Here is a 20,352-nt window from a genome sequence, read left to right as displayed (position 1 = left end):
ATTTCAATTTGTTGAAAGTAAAACTCAGATTGTGTTTTTAAATTACATATATGATTAGAATTGTTTATTGGTATAACCGTTTGCTGATTAGTTATCGTGTGGTGATTGAGATTGTTAAAAAGATTTAAAATAAATCAAGCTTTCGCATAATAAAATTTTAAAAACCCAATTCATCGCTCTTTTGGAACTATACTGTACTTTCAAAACCTTTCTCATCAGGAGAAAAGTTATGCCTTACCGTACTATTTTGAGAGATTTTATTAGATGTGACACAGAATATTTTTTTTCTATTCATCTGAGTTTTTGCTACCATGTGGGTTTGCGATGTGAGGATCTGTAAATCTTAGTATTGTATTAACATAAATGTGTACATAAATATTGTACATTAATTATAGAAAGTATTGAACTGGTCAGAATCTAAAAACATTTCCATGTTTGGAGCACAGGAAAATTTGAACGCGAAAAAATAGAAAGCCAACAAGTCGATGCTGGCAGATAGGGTCGGCGGGTCAAATTAAAATCCGCCGAGTACTTCATTTTTATATTAGGTAACCTTCTCTTCCAGTTGAACCACAGCGTTTTCAAATTTTGAACGGTCAATATTCAAATTTTCAAACCCCTCCAACACAAAACCCCTTTCCCGTCTTCGCTTTTGAACACGTTTGACCCGCGTTCAAACTTTTCCCACGCAAACCACGCGCGTATATATACTAGCACAGCTCTCCTCACTATCCTCATCATCCATACAACCAGCAAAATCAGAATTAAAATCTCCATCTATCCCTTCTTTTGATTAAAAAATGATCTCAGCCTGGAAAAAACGAAGAGCAAATCGCCATGCCGGGAAGAACAAGCTCAAGCTCTCCAATAATGGCGACTCGAATCCAGAGCTCGCGATCCCCGCCCATTTTCAGTGCCCCATCTCGCTGGACTTGATGAAGGATCCGGTCACGCTGTCCACCGGAATCACATATGATCGAGAGAGCATCGAGAAGTGGATCGAAGCTGGTAACCGGACCTGCCCGGTTACTAATCGGGTCCTGACCGGGTTTGATCAAATCCCGAACCACTCCATAAGGAAGATGATTCAGGATTGGTGCGTGGAGAACAGCTCTCGTGGAGTGGAGAGAATCCCTACTCCTCGGATCCCGGTTTCGCCCTACGATGTTTCGGAGACTTGTTCAAAGATGGCGGCTGCCACCCTACGCGGGGACTGGGAGGCAGCGCATGAGCAGGTGAGGAAGATCAAGGCGTGGGGGAAGGAGAGCGAGCGCAACCGAAGGTGCATCAGTGACAACGGGACCGGAACTGCCCTCGCGGGCTCTTTCGAATTGACGTCGAGTATCGAATCGGGGGCAAAACACGGCGAATTGTTGGTAGAGATAATATCGGTGCTACCATGGATGTTCCCGCTTGGGGTTGAGGGTCAAGGCAGGCTTGGTTCTGCAGCATCTTTACGATGCATGGTAAGGCTTTTGAAGGATGGAGATCTTTCGGTGAGGCGAAACACAGTTTTGGTCTTAGAAGGGCTTCTTTCTTCGGAGGAAAAGCACGGGGAGGCATTGCTCGAGATTGAAGGGGCTGTTGAAGCATTGTATAAGGTAATTGAGGAGCCCATTTCCCATACTGCTACTAAAGCCTCTCTGAAGGCTATTTTCTGCATGATTTCGTCGGCTGCGGCAGGGGAGAGGATCACATCAAGATTTGTCGAAATGGGTTTGGTTTCGGTGATCCTGGAAATGATGTTTGATGCAGAAAAGGGAGCATGTGAGCAGGGTTTGGGCGTTTTGGACATAGTTTGCAGCACAAGAGAGGGGATGGAGAAGGCCTATGATCATCCCCTAACCGTGCCAGTTTTGGTGAAAAAGATTTTGCGAGTGTCGGGCCTGGCGACGGAGTTTTCGGTATCGATCCTGTGGAAGCTCTGCAAGAATGAGACGAGGGAAGATGGAGGGGTTTTCATTGAGGCGCTTCAAGTTGGGGCTTTTCAGAAGCTTTTGGTTGTGTTGCAGGTCGGGTGCGTCGGAAGAACAAAGGAAAGGGTAACTGGGTTATTGAAAATGTTGAATCTTCATGGGGGAAAATTGGGCTGTGTGGATTCATCAATGGGATTCAAGTATCTCAAAAGATCGTATTAAATTGAGTTGATTCAGTATGAGAAATTATTCTTAATAATTAGGTTGGAGATAGATCAGATGTACAAATGACACACTTCATGTATTTGTACCATTCATTTGCACATATAAAGCAAAAATTTAGTCAGGCCCAGTGGATTAGGGATTTTGTACCAAAAAAAGAAAAAAAAGAAAAAGAAAATAAGAAAACATAATTTATTTTTCATTGTGCTTTTTCTCTATATTGATAATATTCAAAAAGGAAATTTGTTGATCTTGCATTCCCATAATTGAAGGTCCAATAAATCCTAATAATAAATGAAAGGATACATACATTTGTCAGCTTTTGTTCATTCATTTATGTTCTATTAATTAGTAAATATTCATGGTCAAAACTTTATAATTCATTGTATGAGTAAATATTTTTTATAGTTAATTTTGAATTACATTATAATAAATAAGAATATGGCATGCTAAACGCCATAATGGGGAATTTAAATACTTTGATTAGGTTGAAGATAGAAAAATGTAAAGAAGACACACTTCATGTATATTCACTTGCGCAAACAACACACTATATTTTATATATATATATACATAAAGCAAGTTTAGACTAAGTTTAGCTAGATTTTCTATTATGCTAGAACATCTTGGAAGAACACTAATAAGAAAGCATTTGAATATTTTGTTAGGGTAAAATTCAACTTTTAAAATTGGAAAAAAAATTGTAGGACATAAGGAAGGAAAGGAAAATTTTAAAAATTATTTTTATTTTTTATTGTGTTTTTTATTTTAAATAAATATAAAAAAAATTCAAATATCATTAAAAATTATGAAAAATTAAATATTAATTATGTGTAAAATTAATTTTCTTTCAATGATTTGGTATATTTCTTATTTTCCTTCCTACTTTCATCAATAAGCAAATATGAAATAATGACGTCTTTCATATTTTTCTTTCCTTTCTCCAATATTTTTCAAGTTCAAACTAGGTAAAAATCAACTTTAATAAATAATAAATTACCTCATGGCTTAGAGCTCAAGCTTTCTTTTTAAATTCATATTTGAATAAAAAATTTATATAAAATCATACTAAATTTTATTCAAATTTTCATAAATCTAAATTTGAGACTTGAAATTCAAATTTCTAAAAAAAAAAAAAAAAAAAATATCTTAATGAGTTTATTGGCAATAGATAAAATGTACAAAGGACACAATTTGTATCTTTCATTTGTACATATTATAGGATTGATCATTCTTATAAAGTAAGTTCAGTTAGTGTTTCTAATGCTAAATAATAAGAAAAACATTTGAGTATTTGATATAGTGAAATTCAACCTTCATATTCAAGCTTGAGGGTGCTGTTATGTTGGCTTTTCGAGTTCGATCCCTGTTTAGATGCTAACAAAGCATTTATATCTTATGTGTGCACTTAGTGTGTCAACAGGTTTACATTTCAACACGGACATAAGATACGAGAAAATGGAAGCCTATTGGACTTAAAGTTTATGCATTTCAGGCGTATTCCATGCAGAAGAGCAAAAGAAGAAGACACTTCATTTAATTTGTGTATGCATTTAGGTCTTTATATTTTGGTCTGTAATAAATGCATACATCTTGCATGATATGACTTAATGCTCATATAGGCCATAGACAGACCTTGGGACAGGTTGATCGACGTTGAATTTTTAGGCTAAATTAAAAAGCCCATAGAATGACAATAGGAACCATGACCCTTATACTTTAATACCACATGCTTTTTCACCAAGGTTGAAATTGCACAAGAGACCAAACAGGACATAAAGGCCATTTTTGTGATGTTTCGGGCGAGTGAACCTTGGCAATATAAAATGCCTTGGTCGACCGAACTAGCTGGAGATCAACAATTGACTATACTTCAGGCAACCGAACCAAAATGAACGTAACTTCCACGGTCGACCAAATCCTGGTCTTAACTTTTTCCAACTTCCCTCGTCGCCCAATCTCTTAGTTCAAAATCACCCTGGTCGACTGAATAATGAGGTTTGGCAAACCAAAAAACTCATCAGGCGACCGAACCTCGAACTATTGGAAAATCGCCTTGGCCCAGCCAACCAGACTCACCCTTGGACACCCAAACTCAAAAATTAACCTTTTCCCAGTCTGTCTGTTCGGGTGATCGGCCCTAAGGACCAGGCGACTGAAACTCTAGTGTTGACTCTACGACTCCAATCCGGTTTTGATAATGACAAATCACTTGGTATTTGATCTGTGCATTGAGTTTGTGAACAGAAACTATATTAAGCATGCACGGAAGGATAACGAGTCATGGAAGCCTTAAAGTAAAGCACACAAATCTTGGCAAGATCCATGAAACTCAAAGAGTACGAGAAGCAAGATGCAAGCGATAAAGTTCAAGAACATCTTGGGAATGGGTACTTAGACCTCATGTATTTACATTTTCATATGATTTAATTTAAGGCTCAACATAACTTAGAAAGACTTTAGGATTCATGCATTTCATGTATATCATTAGGAGACTCTCATGGACTTAGAAATACTTTTAAAATCATGGAAAATTTGTTTTATAAAAGACCCAAGAAGGAGTGCAAAGTAGAATTTTAAATTAGAAAAGAAAAATTCAGAAAATGAGGACTTCGGTTGACTGAACTTTAAGTTCGGTTGGTTGAAGAATTTCCTCAGACATCTAAAGAATAAGTTCAGTCGTCTGAAGATTTTTGGGTGAAAAACAGAAACTGGTAGAAGCACCTCAGATGATTGAACCTTGATGTCGGTCGTCTGAACTCGACACTTTAGTCATTTGAACCTTGACCTCGGTCGTTTAACCTTATGTCCAGGCTATTTTTTTGAAGAGTAAAAGTGACTTTGGTCATCTGAGCCCTAGACCTCAGTCGTCTGAACTTGCTGGAAAAACTAAAAATTTAATTTTTATTGTGTAAACACGCGAGCTATCTTTCAATCCAATGGTTGAGATCATTTCTAAGGATAAGACACTATAAATACTAATTATCTAAATCCTAGTACTGGGGCTAAACACAAGAAGATCAACGTAAAGTGAAGAACACATCTTATTGAAAAGAAAATTGAGATACTTAAGCTGATTGTTGTACGTTTGCCTATGCTCTAGTTGGGCAAATCATCTCAGAAAATATAAAGGGGTCTCTATTATACATCTTGTGCATCAACTTGATTTGAGGTTTGGTTATTACATTTAGTTTTGTTAGAGAATCTCATATCACCATCTGTTTTGATATCTTTAGAGAAACTTGATATTGAGTTTTTGCATTCATATAAAGATCGTTTTTGACAAACTCAATACTTGAGAAAATTTTTATTTGGCCATTGTTTAAAGAGTAATCATTCAAGGGTTTTCAAAGTTAAAGACGAGATATTTTGGTTACTTCTAAACTAGTTGATTAGATATCCTAAGAAGTGCATAACTAGATCTATACATATTAAAGGATATTTTCTGAAAATCATATTTTAAGTATTTGATACTTGGTATTCTCATCACATACATACATTCATACATACATACATACATATATATATATATATATATATATATATATATATATATATATATTAGGGCAAATACTGCCAAGATCACATCGAGATCGAACTCTTGAGAGAAATATTGTTTATGCAAAGTGTGTGTCAAATCTATGCAATCTACAAAGTTATCTTTATATTCAAAGATCTAACCTAAGATCTCCAAAGCATTGTTTTTATACAAACATTTTTGGGAGAATTGACAAAAAGGGATTTGTGTGTTAAAACATATCATACATAAACGATTATATCATTTCATACATTCTGAGATTCAAATTTTATCATATGTTAATGTATTAGGAACTTGAATTGTACTCATGAGCTTTTGTTTGGAAGCATTTTTTGAGTGTTTTTACAGATTCTATTGTATTCACGGTTCGGTATGTGAACCGAGGTTTGACGAGAGATTTTTATCTTTTGTAAGTAGCAGAGTAGGAGGGAGCTGTGCCTCTTGTAAGCAGCGGATTGTAAGGGAAGTTCTGTCCCAATTTAAGGAGCAGAGATTTTAGTGAAATGCTTGAGTGGTTGCTCAAGGCGATGATGTAGGCCATGTTGGCTGAACCTCGTAAAAACTGCGTTTGTCTTCTCTCTTCCCTTTACTATTTATTTTTCAGCACTATATTTAAATTGTTCGTATTGCATGTATGGGTTGAATAACATTGCACACAATCAATTGGGTAATAAGAACTCATTGCTAAATATACAAGTAGGGATTAAGTGGTAAATAGATTCAAAGAATTTTAAAATACCCAATTCACCCCCTCTTGGGATTACACCTAATTCAACATCTAGGGTTGTCATAATTTAACAGCAGTAATTAGGGTAAAAACTTAATTATCTAATTTCAAAAATCCCTAATATGTCCCTAATGGTCATAATTCTCAGAAAATCTATAAATATCCCTCATAACCTCAAATTAGCAACTTTGATTAATTCCCAAATCCTCTCAAATTATTTTGTTAATCAAAGTTCCCCCAAACCATTTTTAATGCAAAATATTTTTCTTTGGGGCAAAATGTTTTAATCTCATAGACACCCCAATTTTAACCATGCCTTTCCGAGGAGACCTCATGTCAAACTCTCCCCCACACTGCTTGTGGACCCCATACATCTTTGTAGGTCCCATGCTACTTATGGACCCCATACATCTTTGTAAGTCCCACGCCGTTTATGGACCCCACACATCTTTGTAGGGCCCACGATGCTTGTGAACCCTAAACATTCTTGTGGGCCCCACAATGTTTGTGCCCCCACATCTCCTAGTACGCTAGCTCAGATCCTACATCTAATGCACGTCATCCCTTTTGGTACGCTAGTTCGGATTCCTACATTTGGTCCATGTTACCTCCTTTGGTATGCTAACTTATATTCCTACATCCAGTGTATGTTACTCCCTTTGGTACGCTAGCTTGGATTCCTACATCCGGTGCTCGTTACCTCTTTTCGTACGCTAGCTCGGATTCCTACATCCGGTTCACGTTACCTCCTTTAGTATGCTAGCTCGGATCCCTATATCTAGTGCATGCTAGCTCGGGTTCCTATAACCCTTACACGGCTCGTGGACCCCGCTTATCTCCATCGAGCCCTACATGGTTTGTGGGCCCCACATCTCCTAGTAGCTCGGTTTTTCTACATCTAGTACACGTTACCTCCTTTAGTACGCTAACTCGGATCCCTATATCCAGTGCATGCTAGCTCGGGTTCCTATAACCCTCACACGGCTTGTGAGCCCTATACATCTCCACTAGGCCCCACATGGCGCGTGGACCCCATACATCTCCATTGGGCTCTGCACGACTTCTTGGACCCCTGTATTTTTATTTTATTGTTATTATTATTATTATTATTATTATTATTATTATTATTATTATTATTATTTATCTAATTTTCCAAATGCAAGCATGCTTTGTTCCTCCCATCATCACTCACCTCATGCCTTGTTCCTCTCTTTATCATTCATCCCATGTTATATTCCTTTCATCATCACTCACCACATGCTTTGTTCCCCTCTTTATCATTCATCCCATGCTATATTCCCTTCATCATTCTTCACCCCATGCTTTGTTCCCCCATCATCACTCACTCCATGCTTTGTTCCCCTCTTTATCATTCATCTCATGCTATATTCCTTTCATCATCACTCACTTCATGCTTTGTTCCCCTCTTTATCATTCATTCCATGTTATATTCCCTTCATCATTCCTCACCTCATGCTTTGTTCCCTATCATCACTCACACCATGCTTTGTTCCCCTTTTTATCATTCATCCCATTCTATATTCCCTCCATCATTTTTCACCCCATGCTTTGTTCCCCCCATAATTACTCCCTTATGTCTTGTTTCCCATACTTGCCTCAAGCTAAGTTTATAAATAGCATTCTCATTCTAAGTACAAGAGGAGGAGTTTTTTTTTTTTTTTTATTGTAGGAGAAAATTTCGAATATCGAAGTCTTCTATTATAAGTTTTTGAAGCTTGTCTCTCTCTTTGTGGGTAAGGAGTGAGGTTACGTTTCATTCTCTTAGAAGATCAACTGGTTGACTGATCCCATTTCCTACCGGGGCCGAGTTAGCCTATCTGAAGAAGGAACTCCATAGTGCCTCGAGTCAGAGCTCAAAAACCACCCTCGGGAAGACGTTGTAAACTGACCCCTATAGACTCACCGACAGAAAAAGAAGACCGGAGGAGAGGAAGACGAGAGGTAAAACTAATGGACTTTCTCTTCCTAGGTTACATTCTGAAGTGCAATAAATGGGGTATGAAGTTCTGAGTCGGGGACTCAAACCCAAAGTTAGATTCAACCATGAACCTAAACCCCGTTTATCTCTCTACGAATTGTTTGAACCCTTGAGTCGGTATGGAACTGGTTTATTGTTTTATTTAGTATGTGATTTTTTTCTTTCCTTTAAATGTATAATAATTCAAAAAACCCATAAAAAATAATAAAATGGCAAAAAAAAAAAAAATCACAAAAGTTTTTAGAAAAAATTCCAAAAATATTTTCAAACTTTGACTTCTATAAGTTTTGTCTTAATTTTATTTTTGCTATTTTGAAGTTCGGGATAAATATTGAAAAATCATAAAAGTCACAAAAATGTTTTCACACTTAAAAAAAATCACAAAAACATTTTCAAGGTCCAGGAAATCAATTTTACCTCGAATGAGCCCAAAACCTCCCAAGGTTTCAAAAATGTCATTTTTCTTAGAAAAATCCTATAAATTTCAAAATACCTGGGAGTTAGTTTTTGTAAAAACCTATTTTCTTGATTTTCCAATCCCGATGATTGCAAAGAAGGGCGTTAAGCTTTTCGAAGCACGATATGCCCCGATTATGAGGGAATACTTATATGTTATTTTTTTTCGGGTATTTGTTTTACAATTTTAAAAAAGGAGTAATTTTAAAGGCTTATTAAATTAATTTTGGGATCATTTTTGACTAATTTGGTACAATTCGTAAGAACGGGTGTATAAGGGGTGTGAATACCTTCCCCTCGCGTAACCGTACTCTCGAGCCTGTCTCTGGTAATACACATCAATTCTACCCCTAATTGGATAGTAATCAAGTGTTCTAATCACACTAAAAGGTTAGTGGTGACTCCATTACTCCATTTTTCATAAAAATTTTAATTCTCTTTTCATTCGCTTCGTTCCGCCTAGGAACGTCGCGATAGCTTGGCAACTTCGTTGGAGACATAATTGAGAGTCGAGCCAGTGATTAATCGTCGATTATCCTAATTTCAAATATAATGAACCTTTTGAATACCCCCTTTTATTTTTGTGCAAATTGATAAAACTGATGGTGCATAGGTGAGTAATTGTGCACATTAATAACCGTAAGTTTTTGACCTACCTTTTATGTTCGAATAAGACGTAATTGATACTTGTGAATATTTGCCATGTTGAGCATATGATTGGTTGGTAAGCATGTGATTAGTTGTACACATTTCTAACATGTGATGTGTTGCATGTATTCGATTGTGAATAACAAATGGATGAATGTGGGGTAGAGGGTGTAGGATAAAATGGACAAACTCACACACCTTCATAGCTCTGTACCTAGGCTTTCCTTTTTAGGATTAGATAGGGGTGTAATAGCGTTTTTCCCTTCATAGCTTAAGTTTGATGCAACCCGCAAACCACTCCGCTCAGTGCCAGATTTATCCGGACCTTTGTGAGGAAGGATGGAGTTTAAATTTCGGAACCTTTTGTCTATAGGGATTAGAGCTTAACCACACATGCTTATCCAAAATCCCCTACCTAGGATAGAGTCTCGAAGAACCTTGTATATATCCAATTGGGGTTTGAGATAGGAACTCCATCCTTCTCCAAGAGATCTTATGGCTATACATATTTTCTTTGAATTGCATGGTAGTATTACTAACATATTGCATACATATAGGCATCCCACCCGCTTTACCAAGGTTCCGAGAAAAACTAGAGCCATTCATAGAGGATGCAATAATTTACCAAGAAACCGAGTCTGTGGTACGGTTATATTATAAAGATCAAAAGCGATAGTGAGGAGACAACCTAAACAAAGAGTCAGTGGTGAAGGTACCAGCCAAAGTCTGCATATATACCCGGTCAAAACCACGAGATGAACTAAAGACTATTTGGAAAGGGTGGACACCGCAGCGTCATTTGGAGTTCTCCCAATTATACGGCTACATCAATTTTTTGTTGCACATATCGGTGAACCTTCAGATGGTGAAGTCTTTAGTCAATTTCTGGAATCCCCTGTACACATGCTTCACAATCAATGGGATAGACATGGTTCCTACAATCGAAGAGTACATGTCACTCCTACATTTGATGAAACAACGGTTACCTTATCAAATTTATATGCCCGATTCTCGAGCTTCCCTCGCAAAAGAATTGCATAATGTTGTTGGAATCAAGATTTAGAGAGCCGTAGGGGAAGATAATAAAATCACTTGGAAGTGCCTGAAGGCATTGTTGGAAGAAGAAGAAAGTAAGGAGACTCAAATGCATCTGCTAGCCCTGGCTATATACAGTGTGGTTATATTCCTCGAAGAATTAGGGACCATCGACTGAACCACCATTTCTTTTGTGGCACAAGTGAAGAATGGAGTTAATTCGGTCCCAGGTATTTTGGCAGAAACTTTCCGATCCCTCAAAAAATGTAGGGATAAGGGTCAAGAACGATAAAAGTTTTGTGTCCCTTTACTCTATATTTGGTTTGCCAGTCACCTACCAAGCAACCGAGGGGGGTACCGCAACACCTTTTCAACTCTAAAAATTCCCTTAGCGGAGTTTGAAGGGCCTCAGCAGATTGTCCAATGGAGCAAGGCCATGTGGAATGAAAAATTACACATATTGGGAGATTCGAGACTAATCTGGCAAGCACCATGGATGAAGAATTCTGGCATGATATACCGGTGTGGAAACCTCTCATGGGTCTCGTTACTAGGTCTATGGGGAGGAGTGGCATATGCTCCTCTAATGGCCAGGAGGCAAATGGGGGCATCTCAATTTGTGCCAAAACCCCACTGGTTGGAAAAATTAGACTTCTCTTATACAGCAGCAGATGCCCAAAATCAGATTAGGAAGTTCACAGTGGCCTGGAAATACGTGCACTTGGTAGACCCAGGTGAGGAAGCAATTGCAATTCAGGAAAGCCATGAGGTATAGAAGGTCAACTGGGTGAACCCCCAATCCGAATGAACTTTCGGAGCCCTTGCTACTCATGGCCAATCATCAAAGGATCCATAGTTACAGATGGAGCGACGCTCAAAGAAGGAAACGGTATCAAAAAGTAAACAGACAGAGCGGGGGAAGGATGAGTTGGTTGCTTTTTACCGTAAGAAAGTCAAACGACAGAAAACTCAACTTGCACTGTCAAAAAGAGAAGCAGTGGCCTTAAGAAAAGAGAGACAGACACTTTAAGCTGTGCTCGATCAAAAATCCAAGACGATGGAAGGTGCAAAGGCTGAAATTGAAAAGAGAACCCTCTGCATTCAAGAATTAGACGACCAATGCGATAAGTAGACGAGAACCTTTAGCTAGAAACTAGATAAGGCCAAACCATTCATTGAATAGGCCAGGTACTAGGAGGACAAATACCGAGCGCTAAAGCAGAGAGTGGATAGATCGGCACCTAGAGGGTAAGAGCCAACCCAAGAAGACTCGCACCACGTCAACAAGAGCAAACGGGACGATCAAAATCCTCTATCTGTGTAGTAAATTCGAAAGATCCATGTATTTCATGAAAAGTTGTAATGAAATGGTGATGATTTTTTTTTCGGAGCCTTGGTCGAAGCATATAGGCTGCATAATTATATTTGCTCATTCATGCACTAAATGCATATTTGCATAAACATTCATGGCATATTATACATTTGTCCTGAAAGACGTGGGTTTCATGTTCAGGGGGAAAGGAGGCGTGATCGAGAACAAGAAAAATTGAGATGACTACACACCTCTACAACACTCATAGAAATGCAAAAAGTACTGGAAAACCTCGTCTTGGGCATTGAGCAAGGACAAGAAGAGCTAAGCAATCAAATGAAAAGAATACAAGACTTTTTATTGAGCAAGGGACAGATGATTCAAAAAAAAGACCATGAAGCTAACGTAGATCCTATTCATCCTCCTGACTTCACAACCATCCATGGGCAGTCATCTGGACCGCTACCGGTCATCTTAGAAGGACCGCCACCAAGTGCCACTACCTTCGTCCCAGTGGTGCAGATCCCGGGAATTGGGATGCCTCTAACAATGGCGGCCCCTAGTGGGCCAAGCAATATAGTAATTGAATACCGCTGTGACGATCTTGAAGAGCGATTGAGAGCCATTGAAGGGACTCGAACATCCAATTCTGTTAATCCTGCGGATCTATGCTTGGTGCCCAAGGAGTGCTCCCACCAAAGTTTAAGGTGCCTGAATTCGAGAATTTTGACGGAACTCAATGCCCTCAAACCCACCTATGATTGTACTGCTAGGCGATGGTCACATACTCCGATGATGAGAAGCTGATGATACACTGTTTCCGGAGCAGTTTGATAGGGACAACGGCCAGGGGGTATATCCACCAAGACAAAACACGAGTCCGAACATGGGGAGACCTAGCTACCACCTTTGTAGCTCAGTATCGACATGTGATGGAAATGGCCCCAGACCGTATGGCTCTGCTCTAAATGGAGAAGAAGCTTACCGAGACTTTTCGAGAATACGCCTACAAACGACAAGACCTTATAGTCCAAGTCGACCCTTTGGTGGGTGACCGAGAAGCAATTTTCATTTTTGTTAACACCTTGAAGGAACCCTACCTAAGACATTTGAGGGGGGCAACTCCCCATGACATTATGGACATAGTGGTCACTGGGGGGAGGATCGAGGTTGATATTAAAGTAGGTCGTGTCAAAGAAAGTAGCACAGAAAGTGGTGTGAGTAGGAAGTGGACCAGCAAGAAGAAGGACGAAGAGACTCAGATGGTTTAGGGACATCTAAAAGAAAAAATCCAAGGGGCTATAGTCAATGGCCTAACAAAAACTTTTCAATAGAACCCACAGTAAACTAAGCAGCATATGCACGCACAAGACCCTAGTTTATGGCCCCTACGCCTGTGCCAGCCTAGTCAAAAATACCAGTCCGCTTGAACGCACATGCGAGGAATACACCCAGGAGTTTTTGAAAGGTGGACCCGATTTATTCCCTCAATTGTTAGAACAAAGAATGGTATCTACCATTCCTGGGATTCCTCTCATCAACCCTCCCCCACACTGGTATAATCCTGAGGCCCGATGTGCATGCCATGCTAATTCCCTAGGGCACGCTATTGACCAGTGTTGGGCCTTTAAACATAGAGTGCAATATCTGAGGGATGTTGGTTAGTTGTCATTTGATGGCAAGAAAGCATGGATTCAAGAGAACCCCCTGCCTGATCACGGGAGGGACAACGTCGGAATGATAGAAGAAGAAATCGAGGAAAAATCAGAAAGAGAGTGGGAACAGATGACGCTAGACTGGGTGTATGATTAAATGACAGCAATGGGTCTAGCAGGACCAAAGGTTATTTGCCCTTAAGGAACTCCATGTGCATGCCAAAGTACAGTAAATGGATCCGTACAACAATGTAGAACTTTCCAAACTTTCGTGAGTAGCTTGATTGATAGCAAATAGGTGGAAGTTGGTAGTATTCAAATGACGAATGAAGTTTCAGCTATTGGGGAATCTGACCATCCCCAATTCATAAACATGCCATTTATCCCCACCATGGGAAGAAATCTACAAGTCCCAAAGGCACCAGTTTGAGTAGTGATCGCGACTCCTCACCCTTTTGCATACCATAGTAACCAGACAGTACCGTGGAGGTACAATTGTGAAGTAAGCATCGAGGAAGAAACAAGCAGTGCTGTTGAAGCAATAGGGATAACCAGAAGTGGAAGGGTTTATACGCCAGAGGTCTTGGAGAAAGTGCAATCTGGCCGGGAATAGAACAGGAACCTGAAGAAGCCAGTTCATCCTCAAGAAGCTGAGGAATTCTTGAAAATAATTAAACATAGCGAATACAACATCGTTGATCAGTTGAAAAAATGTCTGCCCATATCTCTGTTTTATTATTGTTGCTAAGCTTGGAAGCCCACCGAGAAGCTTTATTAAAGGCTCTCAACCAGGCCTACATTCCCCAAGACATTAACATCGATAAATTTAACCATATGATTGGTGGTCTTACAACTACCAACTACATCACCTTTGTTGATAAAGAGATCCTAGTAGAAGGATAGGGGCATAATCAGGCGTTACATGTATCAAGTAAATGCCGAGATCATATGATTTCTCAAGTGTTGATTGATAATGGGTTATATTTGAATGTTATACCCATGACGACTCTACAAAAGATGCTCATTGACCTATCATACATAAGGCAAACACAATCTGACCGTGTGAGCTTTCGACGATACCCGCAGGGAACCAGTAGGATCTATTGAAATCCCGATGTAAATCGGACCTATCACCTTCGACATTACTTTCCAAGTCATAGCTATCACCCCATCTTATAATTGTTTATTGGGAAGGCTGTGGATACACAACACCGAGGTAGTTTCGTTCTCTTTGCACCAACGGGTCAAATTTGTGGTGGACAGGAAATTGGTTTGTGTATACAGAGAAATGGACTTGATGGTAACCAAACCTACCTCCACCCCTTATGTGTAAGCCACTGAAGAAGACCTGGAGGATTCATTTCGAGCCTTTGAAATAATCAATGCAGAAACTGTGGTCAAAGGGTTCCTAGTCCTATAACTACAAGTTTTCTCAACAGCTCGCATAATTGCGACATAACTGATCAGAGACGGGTATCATCGGGGTCAAGGGCTGGGAAGATGTTTACAGGGGATTTCGAGGCCACTGGTGATTCCAAAAATGAAAGATAGATATGGTCTGGGACATAGGCCTACGTTTGCAAACAAGAAAAAGAAGAGAGCAAAAAATGAAGCTCAGAGAAGGGAAAGACTCACTGGTGAGACTAGCGCTCGGTGGGGGTCAGACATCCCTCATATCAATCAAACATTCATAAAAAGGAGTCAAGATGATATTGAGTCTTAAATGAGATAGCTAAGCATATTTGTTCTAGATTCAGAGGCTTCATCAGCCACCTTGGACAGATGGGTCCGCCATCTTTAGCAAGGAGAGGAACTGCACAATTGGAGTTCTTTTAATTGTCCCATTTTCTTCATGTAATGATTTCTTTTATTTCTGATTTTTCATTTTAATTTATTCTTTGTAAGCCCAAGGCACTATAGTCATGGGCAATTTCTTTTCAATTAATGAAAAAAAAATTTATGCACTTCTTGACTTTTGTTTGCATCCCTAGTTCAACTATCAAAATTTGTTTTCTATGACTTCATGCAGGAATAGGAGAGATAATGACACTAGTACCCTTGATAAAGAAATTTATGTTAATTTTGAAAATATAATTCATGAAACCAAAATTGAAGAACGTGAGGTGAGTTTATCCCCTTAAAAGGAGAGAATGTTGAAGTCAAATGAAAAGCCAACACTGACTAGTAGCGACCCCACCACTATAATCAACCTGGGAACTAAAGAGGAGCCTAAACAAGTAAAGATTGGAGCACTATTGAGGGGTGAGTAAAGGAACAAAATAATTAAACTGTTGAAAGAATACTGGAAAGTGTTCGCTTGGTCATATCAGGACATACTGGGTTTAGACATGGATTTGGTAACCCACAAGATTCCCCTCTACCTAGGTTCGAAGCCGGTCAAGCAAAAGTTAATGAGAATGCGACTGGAGATGTTGTTTAAGATAAAAGAAGTCGGAGTTATAACTCTTGGTATAAGCACTATTTATCAAAATTTCATATCTATAGTGTGCTAATTAAAAATCATCATTCTCAATCAAATTAGAGGCAGCCTGGGAGGGATTCAAACTGTTCATCGAATTATAATAATAAAATCCCTTTGAGCTTTAAATGTAAAAGTTCTCTAATTTTGATTTATATAGAAGCTTTCTCCTTTATAGGAATTCTTTGCCCTTTCACGATCATATTCTCCAAAGACTCTTCCTATCCTTTGGTTTGTATCCTCGCTCATAATTATTATCATATCTAAAGGATACATTCCATTCATCAAAGAGCAATGTTCAAAAATTCATATACTCCTAGTTTCTCTTTGTCAAAAAGGTGTAGACATACTAACTAGCACGAAAACATTTTTGAAAATGTCCACTCAAAATGAATACTCTTCGAACTTAACATAATTTTAATCCTTGAGAGTATTAAATCCTATGCCTCTCACATGTATTGAGATTCATAATAAAGGAGGCAAGGTTGGCTTATGACCATGAAAAATACTATTTGTGACTTTTTGGTCCTTTAAGCCTAAGCATTCAAAGCCAAGCTAAAATTATTGAAAATCTTATGACCTTGGCCGGAGAAAGTAGATAATTAAGAAAAAGCATAAATTGAATAAGTGCATAACTCAGGGGGAGCATTTCTCTTCAAGAATATATATATATATATATATATATATATTAAATGTTCTCATGATTTTTATCTTTTATGCCCATATGCCTTCATAAGAACTACACTAAACTCAAATCCATCCACTGTTCGAAATGACACTTGAAGCAAGACATGAAGACCCTCAAGATTTCATTTCATATTGTAAATTCAATTTATGTAATATGGGTCTGTAATAGTAACTAGAGATATGGTGTGTAATAATTACCTGCATATTATGCATATAGGATATATGATAAGCTCAGTAAGACCCTAGTATGACTATAGGTCCCCACACTCATGCACACATATCATACAAAGCACAAGAGTGCTAAAAATACACTTAATTGAATATTATTAGGGAATTTGAGAGAGCTCAGGCGACCGAACCCCAGGAGTTCAAAACTCCTCAGGTGCCCGAACTGTTGAGAAGTCAACAGTTGATTTAGGCTCTTGAGCGACCAAACAATTTTGTGCATGCCTTCCATGGAAGCTTGAACCACCTAAAAAGGACCTTTCCCCAACTTGGGCTACCGAGAGATTTATTTCAAATTAAGCTCCGGGCGACCGAACACATGAATTTGGGCAACCAAACCCAGGACCTGGCACTTGAAAATCCAAAGAAATGTTTCTGACTTTGGTTCAGGCCATGAACTAAAACTCGGGTTGCCGAACTGATTTAAAAGGCTTTTATTATTGTGTCTGTTCGGGCGACCGAACCACTGTCCAACCACTTGAACCTTGCCAGGTTAAAAAAATTTAACTGTTGTAAATACGGGTTATTTTGGGTTAATTGTGTTTAAACATTTTGAAACTTTTCTAAGAATTCCCAACATGTCCAAAACGGTTATAATTTTACCCTTGCCTATAAATATAGGCTCATTTGTGAGGATTAGCGACAATTAGAAAAAATCATTAGTGCAAAATCATCTCTTTTTCAAAAACTCATATTGCCCAAATACTCTCAAATATTTATTCCCTTGATACATCCTGATATTGTGAGAGCTTATTGAGTGTGCCAGTGCCTACTAGAGGTTGCTTATACTCCCATTGTTTTTTCTTGATTGATTATTATTGTTTTTGGGGAGTTAAGCAAGAGTTTTCCCACATATTTTTATTTGATAAATCTAGTGTTGGGAAAGACTCATTAGCTTAAGGATCTTTGCATTATCATTGCAAAGATTCCTATAGTTTGATTTTGTTGTGCAAAATTTTTTTTCTATAAGTTATATTATTCTTTCAAACAACTTTTAAGCATATTACATTGAAGAAAATATTTTAAGTTGTTCTGAATATTTGCAGCATCTTTGAAACCCTATTTTATTATTGAGATTTGATATATACTATTTCAAAGAAATAGATTGATTAGAACGCTCTTGAGCATATTAGTGATAATACCTTGTTGAGTGTTGCTTGCACAAAAATCACATCACTGAGCTTACATTTCCTATATTGTTGATGTGTGGTTGATTGAGTATACTGTGCATATTGTGATACATATAAGCTTATTTAAGAAACATTTGTTTGTACGTAAAATTTTAAATCTATTGTATTCCAGACATGGGCCTGAAGAGAGAGACTAGCCCTGTTGAATAGTCCTGGACTGGCTTAGACCCGATTAGGAAAGCTAGGTGCGCCATCCTGGTAAGACGTGTTAGTTGAGGTCAGCCCCTTGAAATGACCTGGTTGTAACTGGTGCCGCTCCACCCATTAAGTGAGCTTTAGTGGAATCTTAGGACTTGCGAGCTAGAGGCGGGGACTTAGGCACAGTTGGCCGAACCTCGATAACATATCTGGTGTTGATTTTATTTTCTGCAATTTACTTTCTGCACTTGTGTGTTTATGTTTATCGTTGAAGTATTTGTTTGGGATTGTGAATGCATAGAAAGACCCTAGGTTTGTGAAATACTGCTTGCTAGATTAGTTGAACTTAGGGGATTAATTTTTAAATACCCAATTCACCCCCTCTTGGGAATACACCAAAGCTAACATTTGGAATCAGAGTCTCGTAGCCTTGACTTAAATGTTTTTGCTAAAAGATCAAGATTGCTCACATTGGCCCATTCGGTGAGGGATAGTCACCTTCTAGTCCTCCATTGTTTTGTGGTGTAAGCTACACCCACTAGAAAATTAGAATTAGCATATTTGTAAAATCTATGAATTGGAGGGCCTAAGAGGTGATTGATAAGGGAATTTGTATGCCAATAAAAAATGATATTAATTTTATGCATGTAAATTCATATGTCATGGATTTACAGTACTGTGCTTTAGATACTAATATTCTTCATGAGATTATGGCATGTAGTAGGGAACAGGAGATTTAGGTGGAAAACAAATATGGAGAGACCCAGGAAAAGGAGGTAAATCAAGAGCTCGTAATTAGCGATGAGGTATATGATTCTTACTCTAGCTCGATTGATGATTCTTGTGCAGGATGCTATGTTTTTTCATATGATGAATCATCTATTGATGATACTATTAATAATGTATGCGATGATTCTCATGAAAAATATTGCACTATATTGTATGTTGAATCATCCGATACTCTTTGTGATATTCCTGTTGAAATTGCATGCAATGATTCATATAACAACTATGATATATCTTATAATGAATCATGTGCTGAAATGATAAATGAAAGCAAGCCCTTGTATGAAAAGCTAGATAAAACTTTACTGAAAATAAATAAATTTCTAGCGAAGTTATCTAAGCAGAAATTCATTTCAAAAAAGGAAAATAAAAGCATGACAAAGCATTTAGGAAAAATAAAAGATTATTATGTCATCTTAGAAAAGAGAAAGATTAAGAAGATCTTAAAAATTATTTGTTTAGAAGAAGAAATGGATGATTATTCTAGAACTACACTCGAAGTTATAAATGAAAAGAATAATCATAATAAATCCATAAAGATTAAAAAGAAAAATTTTTTCAAAAAGAATTTAGGATTAGCATATAATTCCCACTATCATGTCTCAACAAGTAAGCATAAGAATTGTAAGCATAACCATTCACGTATTTACAAAACCTGCTTACATTATAAAAGAAAAGGGCACAATCGATTTACTTTCTCATCCAGAAGTGCCAAAGGGTTAGAAAAGGAAATGATGTAGGTGATCATGAAAGCAAACCCTGTCGGGCTTTTGGAAAGAATGGATCTAAAGTAATATTACATAATCATTTAATCCATCCTTAGTTTCTAGGTTTAGGGGTAGTGATGACCAAAAGGCTAGCCAGTGGTCTCTGCCTAAAATATCAAATCTTCGTATCTGCATTTCCTATGTAATATTGTTTTACCAAGAACCTTTAGAGAATTACGTCAATGTGGAAATACATGTAATATATCCAATCTGAACTTAATGCATATATATCATAATGATTGGTGAAAATATAAAAACATTAGCAGTTTGCTGAAATAAAATCCACTTCCAAATGGACATGACATCTTTGCCAGGTAATTAATTTCAAATGCTTAATCCATACTTGAATGTACAATTCTTAAGTTAAGCATATATTGTCCATTGCACAAGCTTGTGGTTTAGGGAATTTCACACAATATATCACATAATCCTAAACCCATCCTTGAACTTAAAAGTCTTGAACAAGTTGGAGTCATAACTCTTGGTATAAGCACTATTTATCAAAATTTCATATCTATAGTGTACTTATTAAAAATCATCATTCTCAATCAAATTAGAGGCAGCTTGGGAGG

The 20,352-nt window shown here is 37.8% G+C and overlaps 1 protein-coding gene across 1 annotated transcript; it reads left to right on the top strand.

Moving 5' to 3' along the window:
* Nucleotides 1-739: 739 nt before the first annotated feature.
* LOC131159367 (U-box domain-containing protein 21-like) lies at nt 740-2,340 on the top strand. Its single transcript, XM_058114234.1, has one exon. The coding sequence runs from the start codon at nt 801-803 to the stop codon at nt 2,136-2,138; it is 1,338 nt and encodes a 445-aa protein (XP_057970217.1). The 5' UTR covers nt 740-800; the 3' UTR covers nt 2,139-2,340.
* Nucleotides 2,341-20,352: the final 18,012 nt, after the last annotated feature.

Source organism: Malania oleifera, chromosome 7, assembly GCF_029873635.1.
Source record: "Malania oleifera isolate guangnan ecotype guangnan chromosome 7, ASM2987363v1, whole genome shotgun sequence".
Taxonomy (NCBI): domain Eukaryota; kingdom Viridiplantae; phylum Streptophyta; class Magnoliopsida; order Santalales; family Ximeniaceae; genus Malania; species Malania oleifera.
This window is presented reverse-complemented; position numbering and strand designations above follow the sequence as displayed.

Coding starts and splice junctions, on each gene's coding strand:
- LOC131159367 (XM_058114234.1), top strand. CDS start 801: ATGATCTCAGCCTGGAAAAAACGAAGAGCAAATCGCCATGCCGGGAAG.